Here is an 18,563-nt window from a genome sequence, read left to right as displayed (position 1 = left end):
GAGCACAGGGTGAGCCTGATGATGGCAACTGAAGGTCTGTAAGTTCCTGGGTGAAACTCCTCACACTCTGTGACCTTTAGATCTGGGCTCAGCACAGCCAGCATCAGAAATTGTGCATAAAAAAATGGCTGTCCTTGGGTTTTGACGTTATTTAGTGAGTCTTGTTCTGAGAGAGGACAATATAGGGCTCCTGGTGAGGGCATCACTGATGGGTAATGGGTAGTGGGGATGGATGGATGGAAGAATAGCAGATGACTGGGAGAAATGCAGTCTGCAGCTTTAGATCACTGAACTGGCACAGTGGGAAGCTTCAGGATGAAGGCAGTAGCCAGTTTTCCTAGGGGCCATGGAAAAGCAAAGGGAAAGGGAAAGATGAACCTGCCTCTGTGTACTTTGGATGGGGTTGTTGTTTGCTGCTATATTATCTGCTTTCCTGTTTCCCTTGCCTCCCTTCCCTGCAGTGGAGCACTGTCCTGTTAAGTTTCTTTGTTCAGGAAGGATAGCTGGGGAGGGAAGCAGGGGAAGGATGCTGAGGCATGGTTTGAGAGGAGGGCAGAGGCAGACATGGAAGGCTTGTCAGGCAGGAGATCCCTTGAGTATCCAGGCTGGTTTGACTATATTTTCCAATGGCTCTGGCTAGAAATTAGTGATGTGTTTTTGAGGACCCTTAAAAATTAAGGGTTCCTTAATTGCTCTCTTGTGCTGCCAGAAAGGTTACATTTATTACAGAATTACCTCGGTTGCAGCATCCAGAACTTTTAGGGCTGTGCCCTGGCTCATTTTCAAGGACAATTTGCTCCACAGACACTTCAGGACTTGAAGAAAAGGTTTCCAAAGGTGAAATGGAAAAAACTGTGCTAAGAGCAGGAGTGTGGTAGCTACACAGCAGGAGTGTGCCCATCCCTCTGCTACCTCTAGCCAGGCTCATCCATAGCCAGGCTCATCCATCCCTGGCACTGGGATCCACCACCACAAGTACCCACAGTGATGGGGCAGGGCTCATTGTGAAAAGAGCTGCAAGCAAGGCCTGGTGCAACCCCAATGCCTCAAGGCACTTCCCAGCCACTACCATGTCTCAGCAGTCATTCCCAAACTGCTGTTGGGATTGTCCCAGGACCCTCTAGGAGCCTTGCCCAGTTCCCTCAGTCTCAGGCTTTTAACCCCAGTTGTCATTGTAACCCCAAATGACATCTCTGCTTCTCCTCTGACCCCGTGTGACTTTGTAATCAGCTCTGCTGCAGCATTTGTGTCCATGCTGAGTATCTTTCACCCACAGGCTGCCTGGAGCCATCCCTCACCCCCACCCTGTCACTCTCCCTGGCATCAGCTTTGGTGTTGCGCAGCCTCCACACACCCAGACTACTAATCTGGCACAAAAATAACTGAGTGAAAAAAGGGAACAGGTTTCTGCTAAGCCAGGGCTGAGTTACTGAGCACAAGAGCTAAGATAAAGGGAGGATGGGCTGGTAGCCTGCAGCTGCAGGAGAAAGGACAGGAATGAGACCTCTGTGTTGGCAAGCTCTTAGGCTGGTTCAAAGTGATGTGTTTAAATCATGGCTGAACGTGATTTGAGCTCAGGGTGTGGGATTTATTCTTCCTTCTCCCTCACATCCAGCTGGAATATAACTGGTGGCAAACAGAGCAGAAACAATCACAGAGAGGGTCTGAAAAACTGCCAGGGAAAAGAAAAACTGCCCAGTTTATAGGAAGGACCTGGAGGCTGGTGAGATGGAAGGGATGTGTCCTTCCCAGGAGCTGGCCTGTGACCTCTGCACTGCTTTACACATCCAGCCATTCTTTCCAGCAAGAGCCCCCACTAAGGATCCTCTCTCCCACAGTCATTTAGCACAGGGGCTAATTCTCAGTTTCCTGGAGGAGGATTTGCAGCCAGTAAAATGTGTGAAGGCAGGAGTGTGCCAGACTGCAGGGAGCTTCCTGCAGGCTCCTCTTGCCTCCTAAACTGGTGTGTAATGCAAGGCTGGAGCTCTCCTGCTGGAAATCTTGCTCCCTGGGTCTCCATCTCCTTGAAACCTTACCATGGCATAACCAGCTCTCAATACAAACCCCTGGGTTACTCTAACCAGTGATAAGTCTATAAATTAGTCCTTAAGCTAAGGGTGCTTATGTGATGATTAAGTGGCCTGAAGTAATTAAATCAGCCAAGCTTGGGCAAGGCTTTTAAAGAGCTGTGCTGGACTGCGGGAGCCCCGGGGCGATCAGAACACCTCGCTAGCTCCAGGTCACTTTGTGCCACCTCCAAGTCACTCCAGGTCACTTTGTCCCGCTCCCCTCGGAGCTGGGGACACCCAGGCAGTGCCCACAGTCACTCCAGGCTCTCCTGGCACATTTTCCGCCGCCGGCCGCTCCGCAGAAAGGGCTGAGCCAGGCGGGGAACACCCGGCGCTGCCGGGGCTGGGGTTGCACAAAGCCCGGTGATTCAGAGCCCCGGCATGTTCCCAGGCTCCGTCACCTGCCCACGCTCAGGCTGAATTCCCCGATGGTTTTCTCTGTGCCATCTGGGGCTTCAGCCTCCGATTCTTCCGAGCTGCTTGCCTCCTGAGCTGTCCCCATCCCGGCTCTCCTCTGTCCCCCTCATCATCCTCTGGGATGCAGGGGAGGCTTTGCCTTCTTTGGTCTGGGTCTCGCTTTTGGGGGGCACTAACCCACACAGAGGCAGCCCTTGCCCCTTTTCAAGGGCACTTGAGTTTTATGTGTGCTTTTATCGCCTGGTCAGGCACTATTTTAAGCTTTTTGCTGTCACCCTTAGCTGCCATGAATAACTCGGTATCCAATTTACATCAAATATGATGTGCAGGGACAGTAGAGCCCCATGTGAGCTACTTCACCCTCTGATCATCCTACCCCCATGAACACCAGCACCCTGGGGTCCCGTTTACAGCAGGGGAGCAGGAAAACAGCTTAAACTGTGGCTAAGATTATCTGTGACCACTCAGCAATGAGATCTGCCCTGCTGGGTGCCTCTGGCATGCAGACCACGGTCACTTGGGAGGTGACATTCTCCCAGGGCTCCAGATGAAGCCCCAAGGCTCAAGCACAGCTGGGCTTGAGCTCTTGTTTGAGCAAGGAAAGCAGTGTGCTGTGAGTGCAATGAAGCCTGCTGGGTTAGACTGGTGAGTCATTTGCTGGTTCCCCTCTGTACCAGGAGGATGTAGGCTAATCAGGCTGTGGCTGCCCGTGCCACTCCAGTGGTCCTGCAGGTGACACAAGGCACAAAGCTGGCAGCATCACGTGTGCTGGGTAACCTGAGACAGGAGGGATCCTGCATCCACAGCTGACATGAATAACAGATATTCAGGAGGGGTTGTTTGGTGTCTGTATTTGATGTTGAACCTGCAAGAGTGTATAGTCCTTCCTGGAAAGCAATTTACTTTGGAAAACTCATACTGAGCTTTGTAGTGCTCTCTAAAGGCTCTGCAAACCTTCCTGTCACCTTGTCACCTCCCTGTCCCACTTAGACTGTACTGGCCACAGAGGAGCAAGACAACACATGATCCTCTGTTTAGCATGAAGCTCTGAGCTCTGCTGCCAACACTCTGCTCATGGCTACACCACTTAATCCTTTGCTTCACTTCCTCCAGTGTAAACCCAGGGACATTGCAAGGCTTTCTGATTCAGCCATAAAAATGCTCCTCATCATTTTTCATTTCAGCTTCATGGCCATCAAATACCCTGGCTGAGAGCAAGGCTCGGCTTTGTTAGGCTCTGTTCAAACCCCAAAGCACTTGCACCAAGGAGAAGGAAAGGGGTGAGGGAAGGGAGGAGGGAAGTGAATGAGGGCACTGGGTGAGGTGCCCAGAGCCCCAGTGCTTTTGCTGAAGTTAAGGTGACCATTCAGGCTTCTGTATCCAGACCTCAGTGTGCAGCTGAGCCAAAGGACTTCCTGCAAAACCAGGCTCCAAAGGGATAAAACCCCAAAACAACAATCTTTAAATACATCTGTTATTTTAACTTGGAGAGGTGCACATGTGGCTGCTGGGCTCGCTCCACATGCACCAAACCAGGCGTGCACAGACAAGCTGTGGCTTTCAGTCAGATAAAAGTTGTCCTGCTTGACAGCACTTGCATGGCTCAGGGGGCAGGAAGGAAACTTCTTCACGGCAGGTCAGTGACCTGGGAAGGGTGTGGGATGTCACCCTCAGGAGCCTCACTCCCTGATCTCACCAGGAGAGAAGATGCAGGGCCACCTGCACTTCACCAGCAGCCTCACCATCCCAGCCCATCTGCTGGTCATATCACAGCCCTGCCACCAGGGATAAGGTGGTGTTCATGCACATAACCTGGCCATCAGTTGCTTCTTCTCCTTTCTTAAAGTCCTCTGGGAAAAGAGGCTCTCCAGCTGTGCATCCATCATTTTCAGAAGAGAGATCAGCTCAGGTGTGATGGCAACCAAACCTGCATCCAACAGTGCCACACTTTACTTCCCATCTGCCACCCCTGGCTCCCTGGCTCCTGGCCCTGAAATCCCATGGGGTTCTTGAGGTGGGAAATCCATCAGTGATAACATACCTGGCTTGAAGTAACTGTGTTTATGCATATGTCTGTGTGTGTATATATCTATATATTCCTGCTGGGAACATCTGCTCTTGGTAGACATTTCCCTTCCCAGTTTCCTGGAGATCATAGGGAGGGTCAGAAGGGTGAGAACGCCCACCTAAACTCTCCTTCCCCTCACCCAGGGAACTCTATGGGCTTTGTTGATTTAACTTCCTAATTCATGTTAATTCAAGTTATAATTGTGGTTTCTATATGAACTGGAGTCACAAATTTTCCCATGCAGCAGCTACTTTCCCATAACAACAACACCAACACAGAAATGTTCTGTTTCTATGGGAGATGTGGGAGCAATGGTCCATGTACAGAGAATGAGAGAGTCTGAAAGGAAATGATATCTGGCCCATTAGCCTGGCGTCTTTCAGTGCAAGTCAGGGATGAGCAATCATTCTCTGGAATGTTTCTGGTTTCTACAGGGTGAAACAAGTGATGGTGCCCCAACCCTGGAAGCATTCCAAGCCTGGCTGGATAGGGTCCTGAGCAATCTGGTCTAGTGAAAGCTGTTCCTGCCCATGGCAGGGGGTTGGAACGAGGTGATTTTTAAGGTCCCTTCCAACACAAACCATTCTGCGATTCCATGGCTCTGTGGCATATTATTCAAAATTTCCCAAATAGTTTCTTTAGGTGAAACAAGTCCTCTCATTTCATGAATAGGTTTGAATAAGCCTCGGGTGACTGAGCAGGAGCACTGGCTTTCCTCATAAGACAAGAGATCTTGCCATGATAATTTCTGGTCAGTGGATGCCTACTCACACTTCTACCACCAGCTTAGTGAACCCTCAGCAGTCTTTGGTCAACATGAGCAGTGAGTTTCACCTACTCTGATTAAAACAACCCTTCTTGTTTTTCAGAGTTACCAGTTCACTGGCCTGGGTGTATTTGCATGACTCACGGGGTGGCACAAGGGGGAAAAAGGAACCGAATGCAGGGAGGCGAGGAGGAACTTCTTGAGCTGCTGCTGCTTCCAACAAAAACACTTAGCACGAAACTCGGACCTCAGTCACCCGTTCCCTATTTCCCTTTTGAAGAGTGACAACAGTGGAGAAGCAGCAAGCTGGTCACTAATAAGCAATTTATGTCTCAGCCAGTATGAACCAGTCCAGGCAGCGTGACTGGGGTTTGTCATGGCAAGGGCTGGGAGCGGGGGAGGGATGGGGGATTTACAGATCAGCTCGTGCATTTCTGGATAATCTGTGGATTGCCTTTAGGTTCTGTATAAATAATAATAATTAAAAGCGGATGTAACTCATTGGAATCCATTCCAAAGCAGTAACATGATCCATCTTATTGCCAGTCCCCTGAGTCACTCCGTCCTCCAGATGATTATTTTTCTGCTTTTCCCTAATATAATCTGAATGCTGCCCTTCACAGTGCTGATGGACCCAGTGTGGATTGGTGCTGTTGGGGCATTTCAAATCCTCTTCTAGCCCAGACACAACCAGGCCACTTAGTTCTGCAGCAAGATCTGCCCTGCATTTCATCAGAGAGCTGCATATTTTTGAACTTTAAATTCACTCCACCATCCACGAGCCCGGTGTTAACCCAGTTGTGTTATTGCCTATTATTTGCCCAATTTATTTTGAATTAAAAGCAGCAATGAGTATCTTATTTCCTTCTAACAACCTTACTGTTTCTTGGTTTGCATTTTGATCTGTCTTTGGGATGAGGCTCCCCTTCACTGACCTCCTGGGAAGAGCACATTGTTCCCGGGTTTGGGGGCCCCGAGGGAAGCAGAACAGGGCTCTGCAGCACTTGCACAGCAGCACAGCCAGCTGTGGAGGAGCAGGAACATCTTCTCCCTGCACATGTGACACACTTGGTCTTATCACCCCCTGGGAACAGCAGTCCTGCCACTGCCACCCCAGCTCTGAGAGGGAAGCTCTCCAGACTCATTCCCAGGCTCCCAAGGGTCATTGCTCCTCTCCAGCTCCCTTCCAGATTAGAGATGGAGAAAGTGTGGGGAGAAAAACTTTATCTGCAAGAGGAGCCTTCTAGCTGGACTCAAAACTCCCTGGAATCAGAATGAGGCTTCTTGTGAGCTTCAGAAGGGCTTGGATAAAATCCTCTCTTCTTCAGAGCAATAGCACCACATTTCCCCCCACCCCTCCCCTTTTATAGATAGGATTTTCTAAATCTGTGCTGTTTCCTTTGGCATGGCACTGAAACTCTCCCTGGGTTCATCTGCCTTCAGGGCATCTCCAGAAGGTGACTGTTGGTCACCCAGATTTCTACAGGCTCTGGGAATCAGGTGTTTGAGTGTTTTTCTCAATAGAAAATGCAGAGGGTCATAAATAGCCTCGGTCTCCTGCACTCATAAAACTTGAAGGCCCTGATAAGCCATACCTGGGGGTTCCCTGTTTTCCTGGTCAGACTTTGGAACAATGCTGAAGTCTCACCTCAGTTCCCATTTCCTGTAAGGACCTTGGATGCAGGTTGCATCCTTTCCAGTCCTGACTCTGCCCCCAACTCCTGTTTCCCCAGGTTCCCTGGACAAACCTGGACCTGATTCTATCACTTGCCCCAGCTATCAGTGGACACTGTGACCTCCACTCTGCTCTGCCCAGCCTGCTCAGAGGCTGCAGGATGGGCAGTGAGGGATGTGTCTGCTCCCTGATTAATTCCTCCACCACAGGGCATGTGCTACATGTTCACAGTCATAGAAAGGTCCGTGTTGGAATGGACAGTTAAAGGCTGTCTAGATCCAATCCCCATTCCAACAGCAGGGATGCCACCCTAGCACAGGCTGCTCAGACCTCTAGGGTGGCCTTGGGATGAGGGATGAAGCAGGGATGGGGCTGCCACAGCTTCTCTGGACAACCTGTACCAGCGTCTCATCATCCCTTTTCTGAAAAAATTCTTCCCTGTTGGTCTGACACTGGAGAACACGAGAAATAAAACAAGCAAAAGTCGCTCCCGGGAAGATTTCACGGTGCTGGACACTGACCCCGCTGCGATGGGACACCTGAGCCCAGCCCAGCCCAGCCCAGCCCAGGAGGGGATGGGGCACGGTGCCTGATGTGGGATCCGCGTGCCTCCTGTCCCTCCTGTCCCAAGCATCCCCTCCTGTCCCCGTGCTGTCCCCACGTCTCCTCCGGTCCCCTCTGTCCCCTCCCGTCCCACGCATCCCCTCCCGTCCCCTCCTGTCCCTCTTGTCCCCTCTTGTCCCTCCTATCCTCTCCTGTCCCCTCTATCCCTCCCTGTGCCATCCCGTCCCCTCCTGCCCCTTCTGTCGCCTCCTTTCCAACGCGTTCCCCCGTCCCCTCCCGTCCCCGCGCTGTCCCGTCCTGTCCCTGCGCTGTCCCCCTCTGTCCCCTCACTGTCTCCTCCTGTCCCCCCCTCTGTGTCGCCTCTGTGTCCCCTCCTGCCCCCTGCGTCCCTTCCCGTCCCCGCTGTCCCCGCACTGTCCCCGCACTGTCCCCGCACTGTCCCCGCACTGTCCCCCCGTGTCCCCGCGCTGTCCCGCCGCGGGGGGGCGCTCTGCCGGGCCGGGTGACGCCCCCAGGCCCCGCCCCTTTCCGCGCGCCGCCCCCCGTGCGCGCCGCCCCCGCGGCAGAGCGCGCGCGGCGGCCCCGCAGCAGGGCAGGGCTCAGGGCAGGGCAGGTGGGAGCGCGGCTGGGCCCCCGCCCCGCCCGGCCCGGCCCGGCCCCGGCCCCGGCCCCGGCCCGGCTCGGCCCGGCCCGGCCCCCGCCATGGGCGCCCGGCCGCCGCCGGCCCCGCGCCCCGCCGCCTGAGGCAGCGCGGCCGCACGGGCAGCGCCTCGCCCGCCAGCCCCGGCCCCGCCACCATGGGGGCCGCCGCGGCGAGCCGGAGCTCCGCCGCCTTCGCCGGCATCCTCGCGGTGAGTGCGTGCGGTGTGTGCGGTGTGTGCGGGGCGCGCCGGCGCCGCCCGCGCTGCATCCGCGTGTCCGCGGCGTGGGTGGGGATGTGCTGCAGTGCGGGGCAGCCTGGCTGGGCGGGACGGGGCTCGGGTGTCGGGGGCTCCGCTGCGCCCTCCCCGCGGGTGCTGCCCGCCCCAGCCCCGGTCCCGGCGGGGGACGCCGGCTGGGTGCGATATTCCCTGCTATATCCATCCTCCGCATCCCTGTGTTAGCGCAGGCGGCGGCATCCCGCAGCCGGGGCTGTGCCGCACAGCCAGATCCTTGCTCTGCTCTCTGCGCTGCTCCGGGAGCTCGGACCTGGACAGGGATCCATCCATCCATCCATCCATCCATCCATCCATCCATCCATCCATCCATCCATCCATCCATCTCCCCTGCAACTGCTTTTCTTGCCACCCTCTGGCCGGTGGTAAAACTGCCCGCTGCGAATGGCAGGCAGCTGCCCTGACTTATCGCAGAAATGTTTTCCGGCAGCGGTATCTCCCCATTTGCGTTCCCAGGTGGGGCACTTCCCCATCAGCGCTTTGGGGCTGCATCCCGTCTCTTTGGGGAGAGACAGTAATTCGGTGTGTCAGGCAGACGCCGCAGCTGCTGCGGCTGGGTTGTGTAACCGAGGAGAGCACTTGCTCTTGAACTCAAGGTGGATCTGAGCAAGCTGGCGCTGGCTCGACAGGAATCCGAGTAAACAACAAATAATCTAAAGCTGGAAGGGCATTAGCTGGGAAACAGCCCCGTTGCTCTGGAGGCGAAGGGGAACTTGGCAGAGTGGCGGAGCAGACGGGTCCGTGCTCAGCGCTGGCTGGGCGCTCCCGAGTGCTGGATTCCCGCTGGGAGAAGCGAGCCGGGAGGAGCCGGAGCTGCTGCACGTCTGGAAGATGAGATGCTGATGGGGAGTTGGAGATATGCAGCTCCAGCTGGGATCCTGGAGGTCGGTTGGGAATGGTGGGTATAGAGGGAAGAGGTGGGAAAAAAGAGTGATATCAAGGTGTGGGGAAATACAGCAGCAGCTTTGGGGCATGAAGCAAGACTGAGCAAATACACATGTAAGTAACTTGTGCATGTGTGTTCTCACATCTCTCTGTGTGTAATTATACAAGCAAGCAAGGCAAAATTCCCGTTTGCTTGTGAGCTGGCAGGATCCTCCCTGGGTTTTCATTCGGTACCTCCAACATTTTGGGCATCTCCCTTTGGTCACACAAGGAGTTCCCGTCTAAGGGAAGTACGTTCAAGGGAAGTATGTTCACATTGATAGCTGGTGGGTTCTTTACTAGCAAACCCAAATCTGCCTGGCTGGGTTTTGGAGCAGTAGCAGCTTGGCAGCGGTTGTGTGGGGCTGGTATTGCCTGTGGTTTCATTTGCTTGGTGGATTTTTTGGGACCCCCACTGACTGTTTCCACCATCTCCCCTACTGCCCTTGCTTGGAATCAGCACGACATCACCTTGCTTCAACTTGGGGCTTTTGGAAGGCTGGGGGATTTCAACTGTTTGGCTGGGGCATGCTCCCGAGCTCTGGTCCGCGCTGGCTGCAGGGTTGCCTGCTGGGTTTTCCTTCACGGGGACCACATGTTGTGCTGCTGTTCTGGCTCGCTCCACTCCCTGTGTTTTGCTCTTGAGACGGAGTGAAGGAACTGCTGAGCAGTGAGTCCCGGACTCTCATTTCACAAACCCCAAACCAGCTGAAATAGCTGGTCATGTTGCAAGAAGCAGAAACTTGCCTTGCTCTTCAGTACTTCGAGCACAGGCAACTTTTTTCGGACTCGGTAATTTGATCCTTTTCACAGTGATGGGGCAGGACGTTGGCTCCTCCTGTCTGCCGAGTTACCGTAAAACTTCCAGACCAGTTTATTTGTCTTTCTGGTGTTTTAATGTGTTTATTTCTTTTACTTTAATGTTGCAAGCACTTTCCCAGTAGTGTCGGTGAAGGGTACAGCTGGCCTCTGGGAAGGGCGGCAGGCGGTGCAGCTCATCCCCAACCTGTGGCAAGGCATTGCCACAGAGCCAGCTGCCATTTCCACCAAATTCTCCTGGCTTTGCTTGAAAACCATTCCCAGAATATCAGTTTGGCACTGTTGGTCCCTGCTCACTTGCAGGTCTCTGCTCCTTCTCTTCTCTACCAGGATCAAGTGCCCTGTGTTTAGCTTCTGTTTGTGTTTTGGAGGATTTTTATTTTAATTTTTGAAATTTTTACTTTGCTTTTAAGTTTATTTCTTTGTCCCCACAAGTCTGACAGCAGGGTAGCACTGTACACAACCCGAGATTATGACCATCTCGGTGTTGGCAGCATTTTGGAACACAAATTTCAGGACATAAAGTTGATTCACCAACTTTCTGCTGGTGTTTTGGCTCACTGTGCAGGTTTGGGTCCTTGAGTGAGACACTGTATTCATCGAATCATAGAGTAGTTTTGGGTTGGAAGGGACCTTAAGGATCATCTAGTCCCAACACCCCTGCCATAGGCAGGTATGCCAAGCACTGGACCAGGTTTCTCAGGTGTTTGCAGCTGCATCCTCTGCGTTCATGCCAAGGCAGCTTGTGGCCCCCCAGGAGCTGTTTCCTGTGCAGATTGCCTGTCAGGTCTCCCTGCAGCACAGTTCTTGAAAAAGAGTAATGGGAGCACAGCACAGAGGCACCTCTGGGATGGAGTCCTAGGGCTGGGTGGTGCTGAGGTGGGTTGTGCCCACACCAGCTGTGGAGTGCTGCTGCCTCAGCTAGATGTGAAGGTCCCCTTGTCTGCATGTTTCCTGGTGTGGGGAGGTCAGAATGATGGTGTCCCTCAGTCTGATCTGATTTCCTCACATCATAAAGCCTTCATGTGCTGAAATAGGTGAAGGTGGCTGGGAGGTGCCTTTGCCTGTGTGGTGCAGGGTGTTGGTGCTGCTCTGGGGATGCTCTTTGGTTTTGCAGCCACCTTGTCCTGCTTGACCCTTTTGGAAAGAGACCCTGTCCCATTGAAAACCCTTCCTTGTTCTGCATTGGGCACAGAGAGCATTGCTGAAACTGCTGAAACCCAAGTTTGCTCTGTAGTGTTGTCTTGCATCCCTTCTGGGTTTTTCTGTATGTTTTTGTTACCCAGTACACTTCCTTTGGTGCCAGAGTGATGAAATGAAGTGCAGTGGCTCAGCAGAGCTCACTTCATTCCTTGGTTGCTTTTTCCACTGGAACTGGGAGTTGTCAGCCAGAAAGGTCCAGGTCTGTGTGCTGCTGGGCAGCCGTGAGGGTGACACCAAACCAGCAGACACTCCTTTTTGCTGAAAATGTCCTACTGCTCCTGGCCTTCACTTTCAGATCTGAGTGCTGCAAAACCTGAGCAGTTAGATTATTTTAGGGAGCAGAAATGCCAGTCTGAATAAATAGCAGATGCTCAATGCTGCTTAGCCATCCCCCACTGGAACTTGCTGTTCTCTCTTGGAAGTGCATGTGCAGCTGAAGATCTTGAGATGTTCAAAAATACCAGCACCACTTTTCTTGAGATAAGGTTTAAAAAAAACCCTCAAAAAAACCAACTCAAACCTAGTGCTATTACAGGCTTTGGTTACCCGAGAGAGGGATGGGAAGATGATGGAATGGGAAGAACTAGAAAGGAGGGAACTCATGGCACATGCTTGTAGCGGGGCTGTCCACGGGTTTCCCAAGGTCTAGCTTGATGCAGAGCGAGAAATCAGGATCTGAGACGGCAGCACACAGCTATTACTGGTGAGGCAGGAGAGCCACTGCCTGTCCTGCCTCTCCTGTCACCCTGTCCTGCTCAGCGGCGCTGGCACCGGAGCAGGGTGAGTAACACAGGTGACCCCTCCTGCCACCTGAAGAGGCCAGCTTGCTAATTCAGGGATGCGTCATGGAGATTACAGGGGAGGGTGGCAGGCTTCTTTAGAGCCAGCTAAGCGCTTTGTTAAATCATGTCTTAGGGGAGGGGAAAAGTAAAATGCATCCTGTAAGCCTTTGCTGCCTGCCAGGGCAGCCCCGGTTTTTAATTTGACGTGCAGTAATTAGTCTGGCCGCCGCAGGATCCTCGTCAGCTCCTGCGGGCTTGCCTGCTTCTGCCTGCTCTGTAATTGCTGCTTCAGGGGCAGAAAACTAACTAAACAAAAAAATAAAAACGTGAAGTGTTTAGTACAAATCCCAAGCTGTAAATGATTTAGCAGGTGAAACAGAAATGTGCAGTGTTTCCAGGAAGAAGCGAGAGACTGCACCAAAAAGGATGCGGCGCAGCTTGCGGCTCTGCCGCGATGTGCCTTCTGCAGAGTCATGTTGTTGGGAGCCCTTTTTTTTTTTTTTCTTTTTCCCCTTCTGAATATATTCTTGTTGGCTGATATCCCAGAATAGGTAGCAGAGCAAGAGGCGAGAGATTATATAACACAGCCAAGTGATTTATGTACTTGGCTCTGCAGCTGAGCAGCGTTAGGGTCTCTGGTCCTTTTTACCTTCAGTGTAGAAAATGTTTGAAAGTTCTTGTTCCCTCTCTCCCTCTGAACTTAGCCTGTGGCTGTTTTCAAACTTCCTATTGCTTTGCATGCTGAGCGAGGTTGTGTCTGCCTTTCTTTTGATATGTCTTTTGTTCTTGGTGACTTATCTCCGTTGCCGTAACTGACATTAAATCCATGGACCAGAGGTCTGCTGGAGGAAGCAGAGATACTTCTTGGTAGATGGAGCTTCTCTTGGGGATGGAGTAGCATTGTTGCAAAGGAATTAAGGGAATAAAGCTTTGGGATTGGAAGTCAGTAGAGACAGATGGATTTATAGCAAAGCCCAGTTGTTTCCAGTTCAGTGTCTAAAAACTGGTGTCCTTTACCTGTGTCTGATGCAATGAGGAACTGAGTTACAGCAGAGTTTCTTGAAGGGTGTAAAAATAGCACCAGGTTTTTTCTGCTGTTGCTAATGCAGCTGGTTTAGAGTGGGTTCAGATGTGGTTGGAGGCTCAGAGCAGAATATCCCTTGCGGTCTCGCCAAACTCAACATTTGCACTGGGTCATAAAAAATCGTGGAAAGGCAGAAGAGCTGAGAAACAGCCCAGAAACAGCCACTAGCCTGGATTTCATCCTGGTTTGTGTTACTCAGAAAGGTAACTATTTGAACAAGTGCAGATTAACAAATAGAGAAGGAAAGTTTTACAGGTCACAGCTGCCATCTGCATGTGTTTTTTGTCTTGTCGATGAGCGCCTGCCTTGTGCTGGAGGCTCTCAGCCTTGAAATGCAAAGCTGGTCTGAATTCTCCTGGGGTGGCCAGGTAGCACGTACTGCTGAAACACAATTAGCAGTATTTACCACCCTGGCAGGGTTGCAGTGTAAATGATGCTTACTTTCACCGAGAAGTGTGGTGTCAAATGTAAGCAATTATAATCGTAGCTGGGGATGTGTCTGCAGAGCGTGCTGCCTCCTGCACCAGTTCCATTCCACTCCAGCCTTGCTGAGATCCCTCCTGTGGGCACAGTAACTTGTCCATGGTCCCACAGCTCTGGGAAATCCTGTGTGATCCTACAGGGGGTCGTTGACTGAGAGGGCTCCGTTTGCACGCTGTTGTTGGCTGATCTCTCCTGTTTGTTTTCCAGCTGCTCATGCTCCTTGGCACTGCTGATGGTCAGTCGAAGCTGACCTCTGAGCAGAATGCCATCAGCCTCTCCCCTGGCAAGTACCATCACCTCGACCGTGCCACCAACGAAGAGCTGACCTGTGACAAATGTCCTGCAGGAACCTACGTGTCTAAGCACTGTACAAAGAGTACCTTAAGAGAGTGCAGCCCTTGTCCAGACGGGACTTTTACCAAGCATGAGAACGGCATAGAGCGGTGCCACTCTTGTAGGAAACCCTGTGAACTGCCAATGATTGAGAAAACTCATTGTACTGCCTTGACTGACCGCGAGTGCACTTGCCTGTCTGGTACGTTTCAGACGAACGATACCTGCGTCCCTTACACGGTGTGCCCGGTCGGCTGGGGCGTCCGCAAGAAAGGAACCGAGACCGAAGACGTCAGGTGCAAGCCGTGCCCTCGTGGTACCTTTTCTGATGTGCCTTCTAGTGTGATGAAGTGCAAACCCTACACTGACTGCTTTGGGAAAAACATGGTGGTCATCAAGCCGGGGACGAAGGAGAGTGACAACGTCTGTGGTTCTCCGGCGTCCCTCCCGAACACGGCTTTGGCTTCATCAAGCACCGAAGCGGGTGAGCAGCCCTATGAAGTTCCACCCACTGCTGATCTTCCCAAAGGTACTGTCCACCCCTGAAGCACAGCTGTGGTTTTGACTGAGGGATTGTGTTCCTGTCTTGGTCCGGGTTGGTGTTAGGCTGTTAAAAAACAACCTGGTGTGAAGCCTGGGTGGTGCTTCTGCTTCTTGGCATCGGGCTGCCCTCAGCTCTATTAAATCACTTTTAATAACATTTTCACTGAGACTGCAGTCCTGATCGGACTTCTGGCTGTCCTGCTGTTTGGGCTGAAAGGACATGACTTTCCCCAGCCTCTTTTGCTGTCTCTGTGATGTGCTGGCACAGGTCTTTGTACAGTTGTGGTGAGCCAGGGTTGGGATGCAGCAGGAAAACCCCTGCAGTCTCCCTGCAGCAGGGAGATTCCTCCTCTGATGGATTCACGGCTTTTGTGCCTGTGCTTTCCTTGCTACATTTCACTCTGTACTGTGTCACAGTACTGGTTCAATGGGAGCCCTTGCTGAAATAGCCCTGCAGGAGCCTGTACTGGGCTGTCCTGTAACTTTTTTCCCCTACGGTCTCTTAAGATTACTATGTGGAATTCCTTTTTCTCTCACTTAATTGGAAGTAGCTCATCCTCACAGCCTTTACAGTGACTAGAGTGCTTAGCTGTGGCTGCTTTCAGGACTCCACTTAAGGTGGTATTCTGCACTCCCTGGAAAGTAGCTTCCCTACAGTGTCTCAGATGAGGCATCTTGATTAAAAAATGCAATTTTTGATGACCTCAACAGCTGAGTTAGTAGATATAGTAGCAGGAAAATGACAGTGGTAGGCTTTCACCTTTGTTAGGTCTCAAAGCTTGCCCTGACGTTGGTGTATCACTGGGAGTGTAAGGAGGGTGTTTCCTGAACTTTGAAATCAATTGTCGGCAATTACGTCGAAGTTGAAGCGTTTTCCCTGTTTGTGTCCTGATTAGGGTGTTTTGGGTAACTAAACTGAGGGCAAAAGGAGGTGCAGACAAATACACCCACTCATCTCAGCTGGGATGAGACACAGTCTGCCAAAGATGATGTCCCAAACCAATCTGTAATTTTTGCCACAACAGCTCTTCTTCCTCTTCTCGCCAGGCTTTGGCTCACATTTTGCATCTGGCTGGGACCTGACAGGTGTTGGTTGATAAGGAGACTCAGTAAATATGGAAGGTAGCTCTTAGGGGGAAGTTTGGTTGCTTCAGAGACCTATTTTATAGTTAATTCATATGCAGATGCTTGCAGGGCTGATAGAAGGTTTTGCTTCCTTAACAAACCTAGTGGAGAGACACTAAACCTGCAAATATATTTTTGTACTTTTAGTCCAAATGTGAAATTCCACAAATGAGCTAACATTAATGTTCACAAACCTAAAAACAAAAACCAGCTCACTCGAAGTTGTTGGTTTTCTGAGAAATGCTGAATGTGAGACAAACACAAACTGACAACATGCCTTTAGTAACTCATCTTTTGTGGTAAGCTGCCTCTAGCCTTAACCAGCAAGGGTCAGTTTTACCTTGAAGCTCCCTCTGTAACCGTACCCATCTGTTCCCAGAGGCAAACCTCAACTTCACCTCTACTCTTTCTCGCTGCCTGGCGTTGGGTTTCTGTCTGCTGGCCAGGCTGATGCTCGGGCAGCTCTTAGCCCGTGATGTGATGCCATATCACATCCCTGGGGCTGTGCCACTCAACTCTGCTCTCCTCCCGCAGGTCTGAACTCTTCCGTTGCCGATCTCGCCCCGTCTCCGGCGCCGCGCGCCTCCAGCAGCATGGCAGAGCGGGCGCGCTTCTACAACAGCACCTCTGCCAACGGGACGGGCGGGGCCCTGGCGGGCTCGGGCACCAGCAGCCAGGCCCAGAGCTACCGGCACAAGCAGAGCAGCCAGGAGAAGCAGCCGTCCCTGGAGATGATGGGGGGCGAGAAGCCCAGCGTGCCCTACAGGCCCCCCCGGCGAGGCTCGCAGAGCGTCCACCAGCACTTCGACATCAACGAGCACTTGCCGTGGATGATCGTCCTGTTCCTGCTGCTGGTCCTGGTGGTGATCGTGGTGTGCAGCGTCAGAAAGAGCTCACGGACTCTGAAGAAGGGACCCCGGCAAGATCCCAGTGCCATCGTGGAAAAAGCTATTATGAAAAAGTCCACCACGCCCACACAGAACAGGGAGAAGTGGATCTATTACTGCAATGGGCACGGTGAGCAGTAGTGACCGTGTGGTGTCCTCCCTACTCCAGCCCAGGGCTGTGGAGAGGCCACCCCCACAGCCAGTGACCTGTGGCTTTCCTCATTTGGCGGGTCTTGTAGTGAGAACAAAGCCCGTCATGGTTCCTCAGATGTTTCTTCATCCTTGGCTTCTCTTTCCACTTCCCATGGTGTGTCCCTGCTCCTGAAGGAAGGGTTAGTGGAGGGAGTGTCACCTGCTCACTCCAGATTATCTTCTTCTTCTTCTCACTCAGCTTCTCCAGCTTCTACCCTTCTTCCATTGGTAGAATGATTTTGAATGAAGGCACCTTTTTTTTAACCCTGTTTCCTTCCCTTCCCGCTTTTCTTCTGTTTCACATGGTCCTTATTTTCCTCGGTGACTCAGACATGGATCTGGTTGTCTTTTGTGTTGTCCTTTATCCCCTCATCCCTGTCCGTTTCTGGAAGGCTGAGTCATCCCCCACCTCTTGGCACTGCTTCATTTTCAGTTCTTAGCCCTAAATCCCAAGTGCTGGCTTGTGTCCCAAGCCCTTTGCCCATGCTGGAGCCAGAAAGGTTGTCCTTAAAGGCTGAGTTGTGGATGTGTACAGCTCCACAAGTGTCATCAGGTCTGCCTGGACTCTCTTTTTGGTAGTGTTTTCTGTTCATTTAGTGGATGATTTGCTGTCAGCTTTCTGATGAGATTTTAAGGATGATACGTTGTGATCTTCAAGTTGAAATTTGTGAAAATAAGTGATAAACTAATGGTAGCATGACTGTGAGCACCAAGCAGCCATTATCTCCCTAGTGGGATGCACAGTTCTTCCTCTGCAAAGCTCCTGTGGCAATTTTGACCTTCCCTTATCCAGTGCAGACTGACAAGTCCTTACTTACTTTGGGTTGACGTTGCTCAACCTTAAACATCCGTCCACAGTTAACCTTTAGAAAAGCACATTTAACAAGGGGGGGATGGCAAACAAAGAATGGATTGAACAAAGATTGGAAGGTTTAAGAGAGATCAGTCCTTGATGAAAGTCATCCTTGAGTGCTCAAGTACAAAGCAAAGAAAGTTTTGAATAGGGCGTCTTCTGTCGTGTACTCTCTTCACCTTCCTGCTGATTAATAGAACTATACTTTGTTTGCCTTCATTAATTCATTTATGCAACCAGTAAGATCTTGTTGGAATTGGTTTTCTGCCTTCTCTTGTGTTTGTATTGCTTATCAGTTTCCTTTTAACTCTTTTGTGTTCTTGGGTTGCAGTTTCTTAAACATTTTTCTGTTTTTGATGACTTCTCCCCATAACCCCTGCACTCCATTGTCCCTGAAATCTGTGGCACCCGAAACATGGTCCATGAGACTGTGATTAGTGATCTGCAGTGCAGTTGCAGAACCTTATTAGACATCCTTGTTTATGGGCACTGCCTTGTTTATGGGAATACATGGGTTTGGCCATGATTCATAGGTCAAAAACGAGTGGTTGTTGCTAACTTGCAGTAACCCTTTTCCCCAAGACCTTAATTACCAGCTGGTTGAATTTTTGGTGCTTTCCTATTTCTTGAAGCACTTCAGAGCAGGGCAGTTTGTATTGGACAGGGAATACTCAAGTGCAGGGACCAGACCATGCTGCTTTGAGTGGATGCAGCCCTGGATTCCATCCTGGTGTTTCAGACCATGCTGAAGTGCCCACGTTGCAGCTGATCCTTCTAGAAGCTGGCTTAGAGCTGCCTTTGTGGGCTCTGCTGTGTGTTGGGTCACTAATCATGTTTCAGT

The 18,563-nt window shown here is 51.7% G+C and overlaps 1 protein-coding gene across 2 annotated transcripts in view; it reads left to right on the top strand.

Moving 5' to 3' along the window:
• The first annotated feature begins 8,122 nt into the window (after positions 1-8,122).
• TNFRSF21 (TNF receptor superfamily member 21) overlaps positions 8,123-18,563 on the top strand; it is a 33,894-nt gene continuing 23,453 nt past the window's right edge. The window contains exons 1-3 of one of the 2 annotated variants that reach the window (XM_079328922.1): positions 8,123-8,410; positions 13,997-14,651; positions 16,325-16,807. In XM_079328922.1, the coding sequence (XP_079185048.1) occupies positions 8,357-8,410; positions 13,997-14,651; positions 16,325-16,807 (1,192 nt within the window). In that variant the 5' untranslated portion in view covers positions 8,123-8,356. Of the gene's footprint in view, positions 8,411-8,953; positions 9,379-13,996; positions 14,652-16,324; positions 16,808-18,563 lie in introns of those variants that run through there. The other variant, XM_079328921.1, reaches the window with a different exon arrangement.

Source organism: Erithacus rubecula (assembly GCF_903797595.1).
Source record: "Erithacus rubecula genome assembly, chromosome: 2".
Lineage (NCBI taxonomy): Eukaryota > Metazoa > Chordata > Aves > Passeriformes > Muscicapidae > Erithacus > Erithacus rubecula.
This window is presented reverse-complemented; position numbering and strand designations above follow the sequence as displayed.